The sequence below is a fragment of the Symsagittifera roscoffensis genome, chromosome 3 (assembly GCF_963678635.1).
Source record: "Symsagittifera roscoffensis chromosome 3, txSymRosc1.1, whole genome shotgun sequence".
Taxonomy (NCBI): Eukaryota; Metazoa; Xenacoelomorpha; order Acoela; family Convolutidae; genus Symsagittifera; species Symsagittifera roscoffensis.
Window position 1 is genome coordinate 28,105,861 of NC_087064.1, and position 19,225 is coordinate 28,125,085.

Consider the following 19,225-nt stretch of genomic DNA (forward strand, 5'->3'; position numbering starts at 1 on the left):
ACTAACTTTGTGGGCGCAGAAAATAATTACTTACCTGCATCCAGAACTGCAACCACATGGCCTCTACCGTGTTTGCGCATAAAGGTATAGCCTGGAAGTTTGGCCCTCCCATAAGGCTGGTCTTAGGAGCGCCTCGTCAGTATCGTTGAACATGTGCTCCACGAGTTACTAAGCAGTAGGCGGGTAGCAGAAGTGTTAAGGTTGAGCAAGCTTTGAATACAAGACCGATCATTCCGGTAAGTACCGATTCGCGTGATTTAGAAGCGTTAAGCCGTATCTTCTTTTGCTGTGGCAGTACGCCGCAAGCTTTCCTTCCCTCTCTTTACTTGGGGATACTTCGATCAAAAGAAAAGGTACGTACGAGCGAGGTCGTATGCTGCCGCTATATGGTCTAATTGGCTACGAGAACAACCCGTTACTTAACAAGCGTGCGAAGTGGAACACCCAATCTGTCGTTTTCTCAGTACCGGTGATCTTGTATGGGTGATGAATCAAAAGAAAAAGTACGTACGAGCGCGGTCGTATGCTGCCGCTATATGGTCTCGTTGGCTACGAGAACAACCCGTTACTTAACAAGCGTGCGAAGTGGAACACCCAATCTGACGTTTTCTCAGTACCGGTGATCTTGTATGGTTGATGCAATCCGATAGCCCATGAGGTTGTACCCTCTCGCCCGCATGGTTAAGCTTATCTTCGGTACAGACGCACGTTCCGCCCTCATCAAAACAGCTACGAGCGAACTTAGCCGACCGATCGTAAAGCTCGCCCAGTTCTTCTGTCTTTGGGGCTGAGTATGTTCACGTTAAGCAGCGTGAAACTATAAATGCGTATAATTGAAGGTAAACTGCAATATGATTGTACAAAAATTGTCTAAATGCAGGTTACTTTGGCCGTGCGGCCAATAGATTAGTCTCTCGCACCGGTCAACTGGGTTTGCATACCCCTATCCTGGCCTGTATACATGTAAACCTGGAGGGTTATAGCCCCATTTGACCGTTTTTTACCGTTTTTTTCTCTCGAACTCGGTTCAGACTTAATTAAATCTGACCACTAAAAGTAGCATTTTGTCTCAAGAAGAGCCGTGGGAGCTTACTTTGAGTTTTTAGCTTTAAATGGTTATGAGCAATTAAAAATAAGAATAATTCGAAGCAAACGAAGAATAACTCTTTTTAATTCAAGTGTTTGAAAGCGGTTGTTTTTATTTTTTGGAGATTGGAGCGAGCACATTGCCATGCATAGTTAAGAGTAACATTTTGTCAAAAAAGGCATATTGATCGTTGATTAGTATTTGTTAGTCAAGCATGTGTGAGAAAATGATTATTTGCGAAAGTGTGGATATGCCATGACTTTTTGGCCCTTTGATTGTGTATTTGATAATCAGCGATAGATTTTGAGATTGTTCCGCCAGGGACGATGTTTTCTTTTTTTTTGAAGACTTTTTTTAACCTTTAAATTTTTTTTTATAATATACAGTAATTATAATAGCTTAAAAAAATTGCCTAAGACTAAGAATATAGTCAGTACACTTATATAGGTCTTGGTGTTTCTTCGCTAAATAACTCTCAGTTTCTTCAGGAAAAAGTCTTTTTTAGGTCAAGTTTTGTTCAGGAAAGTTTCAAGATATTTGAATGTTTTTTTTCTTAAAAGTTTATTTTTTCTTAAAAGTTTTTTGGAAAATGTTTATTTTTTCTTAAAAGTTTTTCAAAAAACAAGTCAGTTTTTTTCTGTTTACTTGCGTTCATTGACTCTTTTCTAACTGTCTGTTGGTTGTTTTTTTTTTTCATTTTTTTTCGTTTTTTAGGTTGGTATGATAAAAAGATCTGAACCAAAGCGTAAAACGTAGACATATTCAACGGTCATAGTAACAAAGACGTATCAATGTTGCAGAAAGTTTTTTGACTTTTTGAAGTTTTTTGTTCCCAAGATGGCGTTAAAATAACTTCCAAAACTATTTTTACTGAGGTAAATTTATTTTTCAAGGGCTTGAATAAAAATTTCCGGACTGCAAAAAGCCTGCTTAAACTCAAAAAACTCAAAGAACAGGTTTTTCGACATTGAGATAACTTTTTAAAGTTTTTTTTATGTCGGAAAGACATACTATTTTATACTTTAATTAGGCTCCTAATAGCTAACTTGTGTTGAAAAATGAAAAGGCCCCCTCCTCTACATGCCCCACGACTTCCTTTATCATTCAAGTAAAAATCAAATAGTTCACAAATAGATGTTTCTTTTACAAAGGACCCCCTAATATGAAAATAACTGAACAGCAACCAGCCACTGTTTTATTCCTTCTTTGCCATGTTCAGATTATTGTGGGCATTTGATCCGAGCATGATCACGCTTATCTCTGCAGCAGGTATAGTGTGTGTTGCTGTCGACTGTGTCGCTAGAACTTCTTTCGTTAACTCGCTCAGAAATGGAGCCAACAGGTAAATAGCCGAAACATTTTTAATATCAAATACTCATTGAATGTGTCAACTTTTTTTAATCAGAGCTCAATGCGACGGACAATTCCGCGGAATTTGTTTAAAGATAGTTCGTGCTCGGCACATTTTCAAGCGAATGTACCAACAACTTTCCGAGAATCGTCAGAGAGAGCCGAACAAGGTACAGTTTTTTAGAACACCAAAATCCATATTCGAAGAGTATTAATCTGATCACTATTGTGTTTCAGCACTTCGTCTACTGTTTCGCATTTTTCTCGTCACTTGCCTGGATTGGGTGCAAAGTCCATAATTTACTCTTGATGTATTTCGTCGGTAAGTAGTTTTATTAATCAGTATTTACACTTGCGATCAGCTTAGTGTATTATTACGAACCTTTTGTTTTCTAACCTAACTCGCAAATAAAAGTGTTCATTAAAAGTGTTCACTTATTTGGAAATTTCACTAGCATTAGAAATTGCATAGCATCTGTTCTCTGCTAAATTTTTATGGGATAAATTTTACAATGTCGTTCGAATCACGACTGAAAGGACTTTAATGTGATTTATCGCTCGACCCATTCCGATGATTATTTGTGGTACCTGATTTCGCATTGAAAACAAAAAAAAGCAAACACACCCGAAGTCAAAGTTCCTCTCTATGGCTGAGTGGTTAGTGTGTGTGGTTCTTATTCTCTAGGTCGCAGGCTCGAATCTCATAGTCAGGGTTATTTCTAATTTTTATTATTGCACTTTATAGAGCCGCTTTTTGTCGTCTTCTCGATAGTGTTTGCGAAGCGAAGCTTCGCCTCTAAGTAAATTAAAATTTTCGTGAATATTCAAGTTGTAGTCAGGATTAAATGATAAATGAAGTAATTTTCACGTAGATCAAGTGTTTTTTTTTGTCATTTTTTAAAAGCAAAAGTGTGCTTTTTGTATATAATTCCTAGAGGAATATATATTAATTCAGTTTTCTCAAATTGGGTTAGTTAGTTTTATTAAAAAAAAAGATAAATGAAAGATTCTTGAGTGCTAGAAAACAAAACATGGTGGGAGATCTTTTGGTTTTTTGAGAACACACTTCTCCTGTTGCCTTTATTGTTCCGACCATTGGACATAGAGAGGAACTTTGACTTCGGGTGTGTTTGCTTTTTTTTTGTTTTCAATGCGAAATCCGGTACCACAAATAATCATCGGAATGGGTCGAGCGATAAATCACATTAAAGTCCTTTCAGTCGTGATTCGAACGACATTGTAAAATTTATCCCATAAAAATTTATCCCAGTGTCAAGAGAAACCAGTTTGAATTTTTTGAATTTTGATTTAATTTTGAGCGAATAAGGTGAGCGAGAAAGCTTATTTTGTTTTTTAACCAAGTGTTTACCACAATTGATGTACTTTATCATAATATGTGGAGTTATTACACAAGCAAAGCTTGTGTTATAGTTTGAACTCTTTTTTTCCAACTTAAATCGCAAATATTGTTGCGACGCAAATATTGTTTCGACAAACTGTGTTCATTTTGAATGTGTTCAGTTTGATCAATACCAGCTATTAAGTACAGCCAATGCTAAAGATATTAATACAGACTACTATTTTACAAATAGCACTTTAGCTTTATGGTATCATGGGTTTTTAGTGTAGAGGTAGTGAGCGAGACTTGCAAAAAATAAGGGGGTTCGAACCTGGGCAGGGTCGGATGTTTTCATGAACTTTTTCGTATACTAGCTAAAATGCACCCGCTTTAAATTGAGGCATGTATGTTAGTTGGTAAATTTTTTTTTTAAATTGACTGGTACAGTTAATGCGTCATAATTTTACTCATTCCGTTTTTCCCAGTAGCGTTATCTGTCATTATTGTATTGCTTGTGTTTGCCAAGTGCAACTCGTCTTTGTGTATATCATATTAAATCCCTTTCAGCCCTGATTCGAATGATATTTAAAAAATTCAAAAAGTTTTCCCAGTGTCGAGGTAGTCTAATTTCGAGAGAGTGAAGCAAGCGAGCAGTCTTAGTATAGAAGAATAACTCATGAAACTTTAGTCAAACTCCAGTAAATTGATTTATGGAAATTTTGGTAGCGCCATCTTTGGAATAAAAAATTCAAATTTTCAAAACACTTTGCAAAAAAATATTAAACAAAAATTTAGTTTTGTTTGTTTGTTTTTTGTAATTTTTCGACTTAAGTCGTTGCCAGATTTGCCTATTTAACTATGAATGTCGAATATGCTTTAATTTTTGGTTTTCGTCAGATCCGTTTATCATAGAGCTCGCAAATTTTCACACTAATTTGAAGAAAAAAAAAGCGTTTTATGTATTTTTTGGAGGTTGGTCGGAACGTTCTGTGCTACTTTCACAGCTGACGGCTATCCTTGTGTATTTATGTACTTTGGGTGCATCTGCAGACCTGTTTTTGTTTTAGTTTCGTTCTTAGCCTTGGTTCCTGGGTTCAAAACCCACCAGTCTACTCGCAAATACTATGAGGCAATAGTCTCCTTCATTTGCAACTGGTCTCTCAAACCCAAGAAGTCTTAACAGTACAAGATGCCATCTTTAACTCCTTTCGGGTTCGCTTGAAAGAAATACCTAAATACAACATGTACATGATCATTTCTAATCTTGCTTGCAATGCACTCTTATTATGCAACAAACAGCAGTGCATTAATAGTTGTAGTTTAGTATATAACTCGTCGAAATACAATTCAATACTGTGAACAAGTAGTCAAGCTCTGCGTGGTTTTAATTAACGACCTTTGAGAGATTTTTTGGCTTCTTTCACTCACCATCAACTTATCAAGTGCCGTTGAAGTTTTCTAATGATGAGTCATCGACCTTTGGATTTTTTCAACAATTCATCGTAGGCTTGATTTTGTACCATTTGATTTTGGATGTATTTGATCATTTTGATTTATGCATGAAATTGTAAATAATTGCTGTGTGGAGTACAAAAAACGAGGCTTGAGTACCATCCAGATATCAGAAACTGAGCTGTTTCGTTGATACTTCACCAAGAGAGCTTCAACATGCTTGATGTAAAAAAATGAACGAGCAGTGAAATAATGTAAAACATTGAAAGAAGCCTTTGTGATTCTTCGACTTTCAGAAACGTTTTTTTTTAAAATCAATTTTGATTACCGGTGATCTTTATCTGTTTTGATCTTTCATATATGATTAAATAGTTAGTGTCGTTTATAATACAACAAGCGTGCATACAGATAGATCTATCTGCGATGGATACTTTCCTTTCAGAAATGTACAATTGACAACCATAACTCACACGCTGATTTTCACAAGATGCTGTTTGAAATTAGATTAGTTGCTGTTAATTGAAAATTCAATGAAATAAATATTCAAATTAACTGAATAACGAAACCGTATTTTGCCAAAAAAGGGGAAGTTAGATTGAAAGAATTCAAAAAACCAGACAGCAAATGAATGTTGAAGAAAATTTAGAGTGAATTCACGAAATTCATAATAGTATGACTTTAATTTCTCAATGACACTGAGTAATATAGGTGAAGAAAACTTCGAACATATCGCCGGAACCTTCTATATAGTTGTCCGAAAATTTTTTGATTTTTTTTATCTGAAACAGGGCGAAGATTTCTCTAACGGTTAAAGTTTTGTTCTGTGAAGTTCCTGTTTGATTTATTAAACAGGTATTATGAAAACGTTTTTTTTTGCAGGATGAGATCGGGTTTTTTTTGAGACGCTTTTATAGAAAATTCGCTTTCCCGAAAAACTACCCGTCCGATTTTCACAAATGTGGTACCAATGGATTTATTACCTTTTTACCTACCTGCCTGCATAAACCCTAGGTCGAATTGTACCTTATCCCGCTCCCTACGGTCTTAGAAAAGCCCCACAACTCAGCACTTTTTTCACTATTGCTTGTTTTTTCGGACTTTTTCGATTTCCTCAAAAACTACCCGTCCAGATTTAGGATTAAGGGTTTATTCGACAGAACAGGTTGTAAGAAATTCCCCTGCACAAGCGGTTGGTCCCTAATTTGCCTAGGGGAAGGGCTATAGACTTGATAAAAGTCACTTTTTTGACTTTTTGGTCCATTTTTTCAGACTTTTTCGATTTCCACAAAAACTACCCGTCCAGATTTGGGATTAAGGGTTCAATTCATTGCTCAGGTTGTAGGCAACTCCCATGCACAAGCGGCTGGTCCCTAATTCGCTTACAAAAAGAGCTATTGAATTAGGAAAAGTCATTTTTTCGGTTTTTTGGCCGTTTTTCGGAATTTTTCGATTTCCTCGAAAACTGCGCGTTTAGATTTGGGATTAAGAATCAATCAACAGACCAGGTTTCAGGTAACTCGCCTGCATGAGCGGCTGGTCCCTATTTTGTGTAGGGGAAGAGCTATTGACTTAGGAAAAGTAATTTTTTCGGTTTTTTGACCGTTTTTCGGAATTTTTCGATTTCCTCGAAGACTACCCGTTTAGATTTGGCTCAATTCCTTTCTCTTCGAATTTTGACTATTGATGACATGTCGATGCTTGGAACTACTGAACTGAGTGTAATCGATCAGCGTTTGCGCTTTGTAAGCGGATGTGATGTTGCACCCTTCGGAGGACTTGGTGTCATCTTGATTGGAGATTTTACACAACTACAACCTGTTAAAGACACGGCACTTTTTACACAAACAGGTAACAATCTTGGGTAACAATAAACTTGGGACACTTCACCAGCAACATATCATGTGTTTTTAAACATCACTATATTTATTAGACAAACTTTTTTTCAGGCCGATCAACTTCCAAAGTGACCAACGAATTTTACAGAAAAACGTTTACTGCAGCTATTTGCGTTAAGACCAACATGAGAATGCTGGATAATGCTTACTCTATAATTGATGATTTACGTTCTCCGCCGCCTTCTTTTGAATCTATAGTCAAATTAAATTCAAGATGCTTACCTGTTCCTCAATCAGAGCCATGGTTTCCCACTGCAAATGGTACGAACTCAGCTCGTCAGCACGTGATATTGGCACACACTGTGGCAGGTGCAAGATCTCAAACAGTGATGGTATTTAAAGCTAAATTCACGTTCAAAAAGGCTTTAAATAAATCTAGATTAGATCAGGCAATCATCCATCTGTACAAAACTTGTGATTCCAAGCTGCAGTTTTTAACCCCCCATTCTGTATATATATCTTGGCATGCATGTGATGATAACACTTAATTGTGATGTTGCACATGGAATGGGTAACGGGACTACTGGAGTTGTATGCGGCTACGTTTGGCAAGACTCCATAACCCCCACGTTCGAAGAATATCCTCTTGTTCCGAACGACCCTACTTCACCCACTGTTCGTGAACCACACCAAATGCCAAAATTTCTCCTTATCAGACTGACCACAACAAAGTATTCGAGCGCGCGCCACTGTTAAGCTTCTTGATCTTCCTGACGACGTTTGGCCTCTTAGAGTTGTTTCAAAAGAGATAGCTATTCTGAAATCAGCTCCATGGACTCATGGACGCCTTACAGCAACCATGCGGCAGTTCCCTTTAGTGAATGGAGATGCTGTAACGTTCCACAAGCTGCAGGGATCCACTCATGATGGAACTTAATGCATTGGATCCTTGAAAGGAGCAGGGGTTCAAGCAGTTTATACAGCCTTGATACGTGTTAGACGTTTTGAGCAGTTGTTCCTCAGTGAACCGAAATTGTGGAATTCTGCGCGGCAATGGCAATTACCGAAGGGTCTGAAAGAAGAACAGCTACGTATTAACCTCATCAGTGAACGTTTGGTGTCTTATATACAAACATCATAAATAACGGTGCATTTCATAACTATCCCGAACTAACTCATTCATCTAAATACTTTAATTTTAGTAGTCAAAAACTGTTCTAGAACAGCGAGGGGATTAAAGACGGACAAAGCGCACCTGCAACCTGCATTCTACAGTTTTGAATATTGGTATGATTTTTCATCACATCATCCAAACTGTGTGTGCTCCAACTGTTTGAAGTGTGTTTTTATGGCGAACGAAGTGCATCCGGGTCCTCTTCGCATTCACCGGGCAGAACTTATTGGTAATTCTGGCAAAAAGATGCACAACAGGGTGACCAACAAATTGATTTCAACCGATTATCGGCACTTAATTGTTTTTTTTTAAATTATCAAACAGGTCATTTCAGCTTTCAGCTGAGCCCCTAGTTTGTTGAACACTAGGAGCTCTGTGCGCTATCCTTTTTCTTCCGACTTTATTTCCACAGAATAACGTAGGTTACATATTTGATTTCGGTGTTCTAGTGACAAAAGACTTTTTAAAGAGTAATGACTTTTTTTAAAGTGAAGAGTTCATTAAAGAGTAATGAACTCTTAAAGGTCTTGCTGATTTTTCTTTGTTTTTTTTCAGGAAAAGTCTTTGAATTTGTTCAGGCTGAATTTTACTTTTTCGCAGTTTGACTTATGATTTCTTTTTCAGTTCAGATCATTTTTTCTATTGAAAGGAAGGCAAAATCCGCTATCGAACAGCATAAATGTAAAGGGCACGAAAAACGTGCTCGACTTCTAATTTCGAAAATGGAAAGTAATTATCAGATTTCCCAGTGAAATAAAAGTTTCGCCTATTGATCCAATTTTCTCAAATTGGGTGAATTATAACAAAAAAGTGTCCATCATAAATTTTTCTGCAAACTCAAAGAGCTTTAAGGCCATTTATTTTTTCGAAATTCAAAAAAAACAAATCAGTGTTTTCAGTTTCCTTCTTTCTGGTTTTTGTCGGTTGGCTGTTTGAAATTATGTGGGATATAAAGTTTTGCGGTATATTCCAACAATTGCTTCGCGTAAAGCTCAAAACTGGTGTAAATTTTTGATTGTATTTATACGCAAAGCTCGCGTTTGCTGTAGAAATATTGGTTCTAGCACATTTGTAAAGTTACAGCCATAAATAATATGCCATACTTGTATAGGTTTAATGTCTGAGGATTAGAATTTACTTTCTGAGAGTGGCCTAAATAGATTTTTGAAAAAACGAAAAAATCCGATTAACTTGAAATTCTGTTAGAGACATTTTAGCGGGTATTTTGAAATTTCAGGTGTTTATCAAGTGGTAACTTAAAATATTTTGCCTCACTGGATTCAACTTGTTAAGGATTCAGCTTGTGTACCCATCAGTTTTGAATTGGTTTGCAAGGAAATCGTATAAAATAGGTTTTCGATAAGTTCAGACTCAAATGTGACATTTATGAAAGCACTTACTCCATTAATTAGGGCTGGGTCCGCAAAACTTGAAATTATCATCTCTGCAGTGAGGCTCTGTCAGGGTCCTCTCAGGAGCTGCAAATTTTGCCTCCCAATATGACTGCTCAAATCCTTGTAGTTTGCGAGATATGACGTTTTTTTATGATTTTCTCCGAAATTTTCAAAAAAAACTTGGATATTAAAAAAAGTTCAAAACTATGAAGATATCAATCCTGTTATTGGAATCTGTGAGGGTGCTCATAGAGGCTTGCGAATCCTGCCTCTGAATATGGCTGCTCAAATTCTTGTAGTTTTCGAGATGTGACGTATTTTAAGATTTTTTCAAAATTTTTCAAAAAACTTAGGTATAATTTTTTTTTACAAAGCTTGAAATAATAATCTCTGTATCAAGGCTCTGTCAGAGTACTCTCTGGAGTTTCGATTTTTGCCTCCAAATAGGACTGCTCAAAACCTTACAATTTTCCAGATATGACGTTTTTTGTGATTTTTTCAAAAAAATTTTCATGAAAATTAATTTTTTTTTCAAAGTTCGAAATTCTTAACCTGTAGTTGGGGGGCTGTCAGAGTAATCTCAGGGGTTGCAAATTTGGCCTCCAATTATGAATGTCCAAATCATTTTTGTTCAAGAAATACGACGATTTTTTTGGAAATTTTCAGAAAACTTAAATTACAAAACAATTCGTTGAAGTGAAATTTCCCATCCTGTAGTAGTGTACTTTTAAAAATGTTGAATATTGTCATCAAAAAAGACTGCTCAAGTTTTGGTAGTTTTCGAGATGTTAATTTTTTTCTGGTTTTCAAAAAAAATACTTTTTTTTAGAAAACTTAAGGTGAAGTTTCTCAAAATTTGAATTTCTCAATGTTGTAGTTAGGTACTGTAAGAGTACTCTCTGGAGTTGCAAATCTTGCGTCCAAATGCGACTGCTGAATTGCTTTCATTTTCCCAGATGTAACGTTTCTTAATTCATTATAAACTTAGATACAAAAAAATGTCACAAATTTTTATGGTTTTTCAAAATTTAAATTAAAAAATGAATGAAAAACTTTACAAAATTTCAAGTTACTCTCAGGAGCTGCAAATCTTGCGTCCAATGTGACTGCTCAATTGCTTTTGTTTTCGCAGATGTGACGTTTTTTAGTTCATTTTAAAATTTTCGAAGAATTTAAATAAAACTTCACAAAATTTTATGGTTCTTCAAAATTTGTGTAAAAAACTTGAATAGAAAATTTTGCAAAATTTGTAATTACGAACCCTGTAATTGGGTGCTGTCAGAGTACACCTAAAGAATATATTTTTGTTGTTGAAAGTTCGAAGCACCGGAGGTGCGTTACACGCTAGTATTTTGTAAATCAGGTGGAATGTTAACGGTGTCCTTACTGTTGTACATTCCATTTTTCACTATTCGATTTCACAGATCCTCCGTTTCAGTACAAACATATGCCAAGTCTTCACTATGTGTCTTACCTATTTGCGCAACGTATTTTTCAAGAGAAGCAATACGTTTCAATTTTCAATCAATTCAGAATTTAATATGTCCAACTCACTTTGTAAGCCTTTTATTAGGCTTACTATCCCGAGTTGATCCTCGAAGGCCTCCATCCGCTCCTGAAGTTTGCTCATGATTGATATAATACAATTATAAAGGCGGGTTAGCAACATGAAAATGCATTTGTTCAATTAAACGGTAAAAAAAAGTTTCAGAATATGGCCGATTTTAATGCAGACAGAAAAATTTAGGTCATGTGAGAGAAAAAAGAGCGAAAGATTTTCAAAAATAGCGCTGATTTTCCGACTTTATCGCAAAGTTAAGGAAGGAACTTTGGACTAGCTAGTGATTTTTGTTCAATTTGGGTATTTCGACCAGGCAAGCTCACAGTAAATCAGAAAATTTGGCTGTTTCGAGAAAAAAATGGTCTGAATTTTTTTCGAATGTCAGACTTAATTAAAACAATTTAAGAGGTTGACCTCTGCACCACAAATTGAACTTCTATCACAATTTTAGCGATATCTTAGTAATTTTTGAGTCGCCTTTGTTGCAGATGCGAACTAGAAAACTTTACTAAAGCAAATAAAAATGCTAATTTTTTTGTAGTACTTTTGCTGCTTAGCATTGGAAATTTGATAGCATTCATACCTGCTTTATTGGCGACTTGTGTTAGTATACTTTCCAGCGACAGTGGAGCAGGTGCATAGACGAGACTCCTAGTGGCCAAGTTGATTAAGGCAAACGTCTCTCAGCACGAGTGACGTGTGTTCGAATCCTCTTCGGTCATGGTTGGAGTGGTCTCAGTGTCATCTGCCTCAAGCTGCGGCCGGCTGCGGCCAAATTGAAGACATCCCCCTCACCTTCGGTTGGTTCTGCATTGATTAGGACCGGGGACAGTAAAAAAAATCTCCTAGTTTACAGGTCCGAAGTTTCATTCCAGCAGATAGCATAAGTTTGTTTCAAGGCTTATTTTCCCCCATATTTAAGAGCTACTTTTTGCCGTTTTTTCGCTTGTTTCTGCGATGCGTGTAAACCTTAGTGCTAATTACTTGCCAAGAAATCGTCTGCTCTTGTCTCTTTTTGTGAACTAAATAATTTCGACTAAATGGCTTTCCAATAACAAAGTTAATGCTTTCCAATTAACTAAACTCCTCGAAGGATGCAGTGAAAGTGAAAGTTTGTTTTTTCAGTTTATCGAATGTTGCTTGTATATAGCCTATTCCTCCCACTTTTTGCTCAGCCCACCTGGGCTCTTATTGAGGGCATCTACTGCGGACTAGAAAACTGCTATGATGTGCTGGGAGTAACGAGAGACGCCACACCTCGCGAGATCACGAAAGCATACCGAAAGCTAGCTCGCGAGTACCACCCGGACTCAAATAAAGATGACCCAACAGCTCACGATAAGTTTATTACAATAGCCACAGCTTATGAGACACTTAAAGATGAAGAAACAAGAACTGAGTATAATTCTATGCTTGATAATCCAGACCAAATTTACAGACATTACTACAGGTATTACAGGAGAAAAGCGCCAAATGTGGATGTTAGATTAGTGTTAGTAGTGACAATATCAGTCATATCAGCAATACAGTATTACGCATGTTGGTATCGATATCACGAAGCTATTAGTTACCTGGTGACGGTGGCTAAATATAGAAACATGGCCATAGAGATCGCACAAGATAGAGGTCTGTTTGACACGGGAAAGAACAAGGTCAAAGGCAACAGAGGGGTCAAAGAGGAAATGAAGAGCTTCAAGGAACAGGTCATCAGAGATATCGTAGCTGAAAACATGGACATTCAAGGTAAATAGTAAGGATGTATGATTTATAACAAAAAAAACAAGTCAGCTAAAAGTTTTTCAGTATTATCGATATTTTGATCGCTTGTCTAAATAGGTTTCATGATATTTCAGAGAGTTGGATATTTAGTAAGCTATATCTTAATATTCCTTTTTTTATTTTAGGAGGCTACAGCAAACCAGACATCTATTGTATCCTTTGGGTGCAGCTGTTCACGTGGCCCTACCAACGGGTATTAGACCTCAAATGGTTGACCTTGTATTTTGTAAATCACACAATATTCAAGAAACCCCTAGGCAGGGAGCAGAAGCTGTACAAAATCAGGAAGAATCTCAAGCTCTCAGAGAGTCAGTTCAACTACCTGGAACCACATCAGATTAACGAGTACCTCGATTTGAAACTATGGGAGAAGGATTCCTTCGACGACTATAAACGTGAGAAAGAAGAAGAGCAAAAGCTGCTAATGGCCAATAATGCTAAGCTAAAAAAATACAAACGCTGGCTGAAAAACCATGGCACAGGTCGGATGACCTTCGAAGATTAGACAGCGCTTCAAAACTGAAATCTTGATAGCATCAGTTGAACGTTCATCAAATTGTATTATTTAAAAGTGCCTACGAGTTGATAATCAGATATTATACTGGTCTACGTGCAAACATCCAAAATAGCCTAAAAAATTAGGTGATAGAATTATAAAATAAGTTAAGAAAAGAAAACATACGGAGGGCTGACGCATATAGAGCAGATCTCAAGTGATTTTTGTCTTCCAGGATCCGTGGCGCTTCCTTCCTATAACCACGATATTTTCCATAAAATAGGAATTTTGGTTTGTAATATAGTTTCTCGGATGGTTGCCTTGCAAGCGTTGGTCGTGATTTTATGGTCGGTAAGAAAACAAAAACAGGCCAAAACGACGTTAATAAGCACTATTTGCAAAGTTTCGATCGGAAATAACGTTTTTTTGGCGCGCTCTCCCTCATCTTAATTAAATTTTTTAGGACCAGTTTGAGGTTGGTCATCAAAAATGGGTGTCGTTAAATAGTACCAAAGGGGGCCTTTGAAAAAATTCGTCAACTAGAATTGTGGGGGTTTGCTGGAATGGAGTGAATGCTCGGTTAGTGGTGCTCTGGAGGTGGGTTGTAGTATTTTTTTGGTACCAGCGAAGTTACCGTCTTTTTGGATCTTGAAGATTTCCCGTGACAAGGATAGAAACGATTTATTCACTTCGTTAGATATGAATAAAATATTTCGCTTAAGAGTTCAAACTAGATGGTTCAATGTCGAGATATTATGATGCGTAACTTGTGTTTTTGTTCCTTTTTCTTAGGTATGAATTTTTATTTATTTTTAAATGTTAATGTTATGAATCTCAAAGAAATTTATTTGATACGAGAACTAAATGCTTAATAAATTCAACGTTTCAAGTTGTTCCATTTTCATTCGAGTTTTAGGTCTAATCTTTGAGGGACAAGCTCAAATGAACTGCGAGTAAACCGTACATACCCGTCAAGACGAACAGGTTGAACTGTATTTGAGAGATTTGGTAATTGAGAAGAATGGCTCTTCAAGCACTCCATGCTTGTACTTGGGTGACTTACAAGAAGAATTTGCTCTGAAGTTTTCTAAATACATCTATTGATAGTTTTCACATGATCAAATAAATGGATGAAATTTGAAGTATTCGGCTTTCAATAGATATACAAACTAACGTTTAATTCTATAACAAAGTCGCACATTACTGTTCAATACCTGTATTCAGTTTTATCCCAGTATATAGTAGAAGTAGTAGCGTTTAAGTACAATCGACACTGAGGATAATAATACGGGCTATTGTGATTGCTCCGACTTGCCAAGAGAGTGACAGAAAATTTGAACTTGGTCTATTTTTTTTCTTCAAATTAAATTCAATTGTTATGAAGAAATTTTGGTGCTATTTTTATACCATTTGAAAGATATTGATGCCCTGAGGTCAAATTAAAAAATTTTTCCTGCGACGATTTTTGTTGCCAGTTTGGGAAAAGTTGCGTTGCAGAAAAGCGGCGAATTAATCAGGCCTTGAAATTTTTTCAAATTGAGTTGAGCTAAGCTATTTGGTTTTATCTAACCTTAATTAGACGAGAAACATAGCCTTTTCTCACATGGCATGTGGGATTTTTTTTTAAATATCAGAAATTTTACTTTTGTTCGAATTTATAAATATTTTTGGTTACACTAGCCAGCTTGCGAGCGTTAATGTATTAGTACAAATGTAGAAAACGAACGGTGTTGATTGGTTATTGGATTTTCTGTTATGTATTATACTTAAACCCTTTCTAGAATTTGAATGTTTCAATATAAATTAGTTGGTTGCACGTGATAGAATCTCCCGGAGATTCACTGATTCTATATGAAAAGTTGAAGTCGTCTAAGAAGATTGTCAATTGTCAAATTGGCATATAACTACAAGCCTTTTTTCTAACCTAACTGTAAAATAAAAGTGTTCACTTATTTGAAAATTTCATTGTAGCATTGGAAATTGCATAGCATCTGTTCTCTGCTTTATTTGTGGCTAGTGTTTGTAATTAATTAAGTGTCCTTGGTTAGTGCGAGAGAATGGTTAGCTCTAGGTTCTTGGTCTCAGTGGTTATAGGTTCGAATCCGTGAGGTAGCTGAATTTTTACTAATTCGAGGCTTATTTCTACTTGTTTCTATCGCAAATTATAGAGCTTCTTTTTATCGTGTTCTCGCAAGTGTTAGCGAAGCGAAGCTTCGCCTCTGTGTAAAATAGATTTTTTTGCGAAACCACACAAACCGTTGTTCACAAGCGTTGTCTGTTATCTTTTTGCTGGTGTCTGAGAGGCACAATTTCGCCTCTGTGTTTACACTTGCCTCATACTCATGTTTTTTCTGGAGCTTTCTTTCGATATCCCACTTTCCTAAAATCATCCGAATACTAGTGACACAAAAAAGAAATGCTTAGCAATGATGCACCCGAGAATTTACTGTGACTCATTTGTTTCAGGTAGTGATTATGGCTTCCGCAATATCATTTGTGCCCTCGCGCAAGGGACCCTCTGGACTGTCGGTTAATGGGGAGGAGAAACAGAGATACGACCGAATGTTCATGAGTCTTCTGCCACCTGGATCCCACCCCAATCAGCTGGTTGGAGGGGACAAAATGAAAGAGGTCTTCCTCAAGTCAGGACTGCAGCCTAAAGTGCTAGGAGTCATATGGTAGGAAAATCAAGTGATTTTAACTAAAAGTTTTTATCCACCACGCGCAGTAACAATGAACGAGACTTTGGGATTTGCAGGAAGAACCGCTGTTATGTTCCTGGTTAAGGTACTTTTGTAATACTTTTTTTCTAAGAAATGTCGTCTTTAACAATATTCCGAAAGGGTGAGCACGGAATTTGGTGCTTCTCGAACCGCCAGCCTCTGGAATGTAAGAAAGCTAATTGCAGTGGGCATCATTATATTTCACCAAATGAGATTGACACGATAAGTCATGATGTATAAAAGTACTTCCCCGAATCTAAGTTTGTCATCGTTTTAGTATTTCTGCTATGCATCGAGATATCAAAAAACATTGTTTCTTCGATATCTGTTGTTGAATCTGATTTAGGGCATATTTTGATGTATTTATCTTGGTCATGGGATTTGGCGTGGTTATGGGATTTAGGTCTTCAAGTTACCTTCCCCTGAGCTAAAGTTTCTTGAATTATTAATGTTATGCTAATAATGCGGCATACTTGCTGCAGGGATCAAATGTCATTGGAATCAGAGATCTCTGTTATAGAATTTCATGTGCTATGTTCACAAGCCTTAAACCAGAGCTGGTGATAAAAATGTGTCATGTCCCGCTAGCGCCGACCGCCATGATCCGCTCTCGTCTCTTGATGGTGCGCCATTATTTAACTGACCACAAAATACAGCCACTAGAAAATAACAACGATAACTGGCTTCTCTGTAATTAATGCCGAAAGTTCCGACCAAAAAAGTATTAAAACAAAACATATATGATTTTTTGGAAATTGTGATGTTTGTTATTCTTTTCGCTAGGAGCGGATTTAAAGGAAAGCCTAGAAAATAGGTACATTCAATATTAAGAGTACGGTGCGCTTATTTGACAACAGATTTTATCAAAAAATTAATAGAAAAAAGTTCGAGTCAAGAAGGCGCTAAATGAAGCTTTATAAGCAATATAAAGCATTATTTAAGAATATAAAGTTAATATTCCCGGAGTAAAACTAAATTTTTACGTCTTATTTTTTTATTATAGGCCTGCTCGCTTGCTTATTTTCTCGAAATTTGACCGAAAATCAATAATTTTAAACCCGTTTTTCTCCATTGAGATTTTTTTCTGGAAGAATAGGGTTCGAATCACGGCAGCTAAGGCTTTAATGTGATATATCACTCGCCCCTTCCGACAGTTTTTCGATACCTGATTTTGCGTGGTAAACGACAAAAGTATTAGAACACCCGAATACAAAGTTTCTCCCCACTTTCAGTGGTCGGAACAGTTAGTTGATAAATTATAGTTTGAGAATAATTTTCAGTCGATGGCATATTGACAGTTCTCTGTATGTAGATTAGCAGTTTTATGTGTTCGTCCGTTCGCGGATAATTACGTGTTAATGGGTTATAGGGAGAAGTCTGATCTGACGAAAGATGGCAGCCTAGACAACAGGGAGTTCGCCATCGCCATGTGTCTCATAGAACATGTCCTCGGAGGAAACACTATACCGCCAGTTGTGCCTCAACAGGTCATCAATATGAACATCCCACCACCGACTGTGTCTGCTCCAGTAGCTGGACCCACTCCTGCTCCTGGAGGCCCCCCACCTGGCCAGATGCAAAACTCGCAATCCGCATGTGAGTCGCTAGATTGTTGCTTCGAAGCAAGAAGACTGAATGCTTACTTGAATTTAAATATAATAAATAAGTATATTACGAGGCCAAACTGTGTATTTTAAGAATTGTAAGCGGGTTCCGCGACAGACTGAAAACAGGATTGTCATGGAATCCGCAACACGGCTAATTTTGATCTTTTTGCTGTTTTGGGTTCCTGGAACCCAATTTGTTCGTGGAACCCAAAACAGCAAAAAGATCAAAATTAGCCGTGTTGCGGATTCCATGACAATCCTGTTTTCAGTCTGTCGCGGAACCCGCTTGCAATTCTTAAAATACACAGTTTGGCCTCGTAATATACTGAACGACATAAAAAAAGTATATCGCTCAAAATTGCTCAAAGCAGCGAAATTTGTGGAATCCCGATTAAAACTTAAATGACAATCCTGTTTTCAGTCTGTCGCGGAACCCGCTTACATTTCTTAAAATACACAGTTTGGCCTCGTAATATTTTGAGCGATATAAAAAAGTATATCGCTCAAAATTGGTCAAAGCAGCGAAATTTGTGGAATCCCGATTAAAACTTAAATGACAATCCTGTTTTCAGTCTGTCGCGGAACCCGCTTACATTTCTTAAAATACACAGTTTGGCCTCGTAATATTTTGAGCGATATAAAAAAGTATATCGCTCAAAATTGGTCAAAGCAGCGAAATTTGTGGAATCCCGATTAAAACTTAAAACAGGAATTTAGGTTTTGAACTGGAAATTAAAACAATTTACGGAACCCATTAACATATATGTACATTACATTATAATTTTTTTTATTTAAGATCATTTATCCACGGGGGAAAGGACTAACACGAGCTGTACAGCTCATCACGGCGAACCGCTATTGTGCCCCTGTTTAACCGTTTTGCGTTACACTAGTTTTAGTTTAGCGGAATCCTTTAACATTTGCGGAATCCAGAACAGCTTGCTGTAATTTCCCGTTGGGGAACCCGCGGCACAGTTAATGTGCCGAAGAAATTTGAGCGGAATCCACGGAAATTTTGTAATAACACGTTTAAAGACTTTTCTCTATATTTCAAAGACTTACACACGCCAAACGGAGCCCCTATCAAGTGCACAGTCCCCCTATTTGGCCTCGTTATATACCTTCCTAGAAAGTATGGACAAAAGTCAGATTCAAAATTTCCAGCGAAGATGAAGTTATACAGTGCTGATTTAAATTAACCGGACAAAACGCGTTTAACTTGAAATTTAAAACGCATTTTTCTCAAATTGGGTTGAGTTTAGGTGGAAACTTATGAAGACAAAACTTGCCTAAAATTTAAACAGAATTAATATGGTTTGCGAAATTCAGGCCAAAAATTTTACCCCAAAAAAGGGTCATTTTGGCTTTTCTTAGTTAATCAAAAATTACGCCGAAAATACCCAGTCGATCAAAGAGATATTTATATCA

The 19,225-nt window shown here is 36.9% G+C and overlaps 2 protein-coding genes across 4 annotated transcripts in view; both read left to right on the forward strand.

Annotated features, from left to right (window-relative positions):
- The window catches only part of LOC134841198 (intersectin-1-like), a 333,033-nt gene that overhangs the window by 277,377 nt on the left and 36,431 nt on the right, over nucleotides 1-19,225 (forward strand). For all 3 annotated transcript variants that reach the window (XM_063857026.1, XM_063857027.1, XM_063857028.1), the window contains exons 2-3: nucleotides 15,932-16,145; nucleotides 17,560-17,786. In XM_063857026.1, the coding sequence (XP_063713096.1) occupies nucleotides 15,943-16,145; nucleotides 17,560-17,786 (430 nt within the window). In that variant the 5' untranslated portion in view covers nucleotides 15,932-15,942. The remainder of the gene's footprint in view (nucleotides 1-15,931; nucleotides 16,146-17,559; nucleotides 17,787-19,225) is intronic.
- On the forward strand, nucleotides 12,322-14,132 carry LOC134841407 (dnaJ homolog subfamily C member 25-like). Its single transcript, XM_063857378.1, has 2 exons — nucleotides 12,322-12,935; nucleotides 13,097-14,132. Exons 1-2 carry the CDS (start codon nucleotides 12,326-12,328, stop codon nucleotides 13,474-13,476), a joined length of 990 nt encoding a protein of 329 aa, XP_063713448.1. The 5' UTR covers nucleotides 12,322-12,325; the 3' UTR covers nucleotides 13,477-14,132.

Bases quoted from the DNA above. Each gene is read 5' to 3' on its own strand.
- LOC134841407 (XM_063857378.1), top strand. From the start codon at position 12,326: ATGTTGCTTGTATATAGCCTATTCCTCCCACTTTTTGCTCAGCCCACC. The intron at 12,936-13,096 runs GTAAATAGTAAG...TTTTTATTTTAG, and splicing joins TGAAAACATGGACATTCAAG to GAGGCTACAGCAAACCAGAC.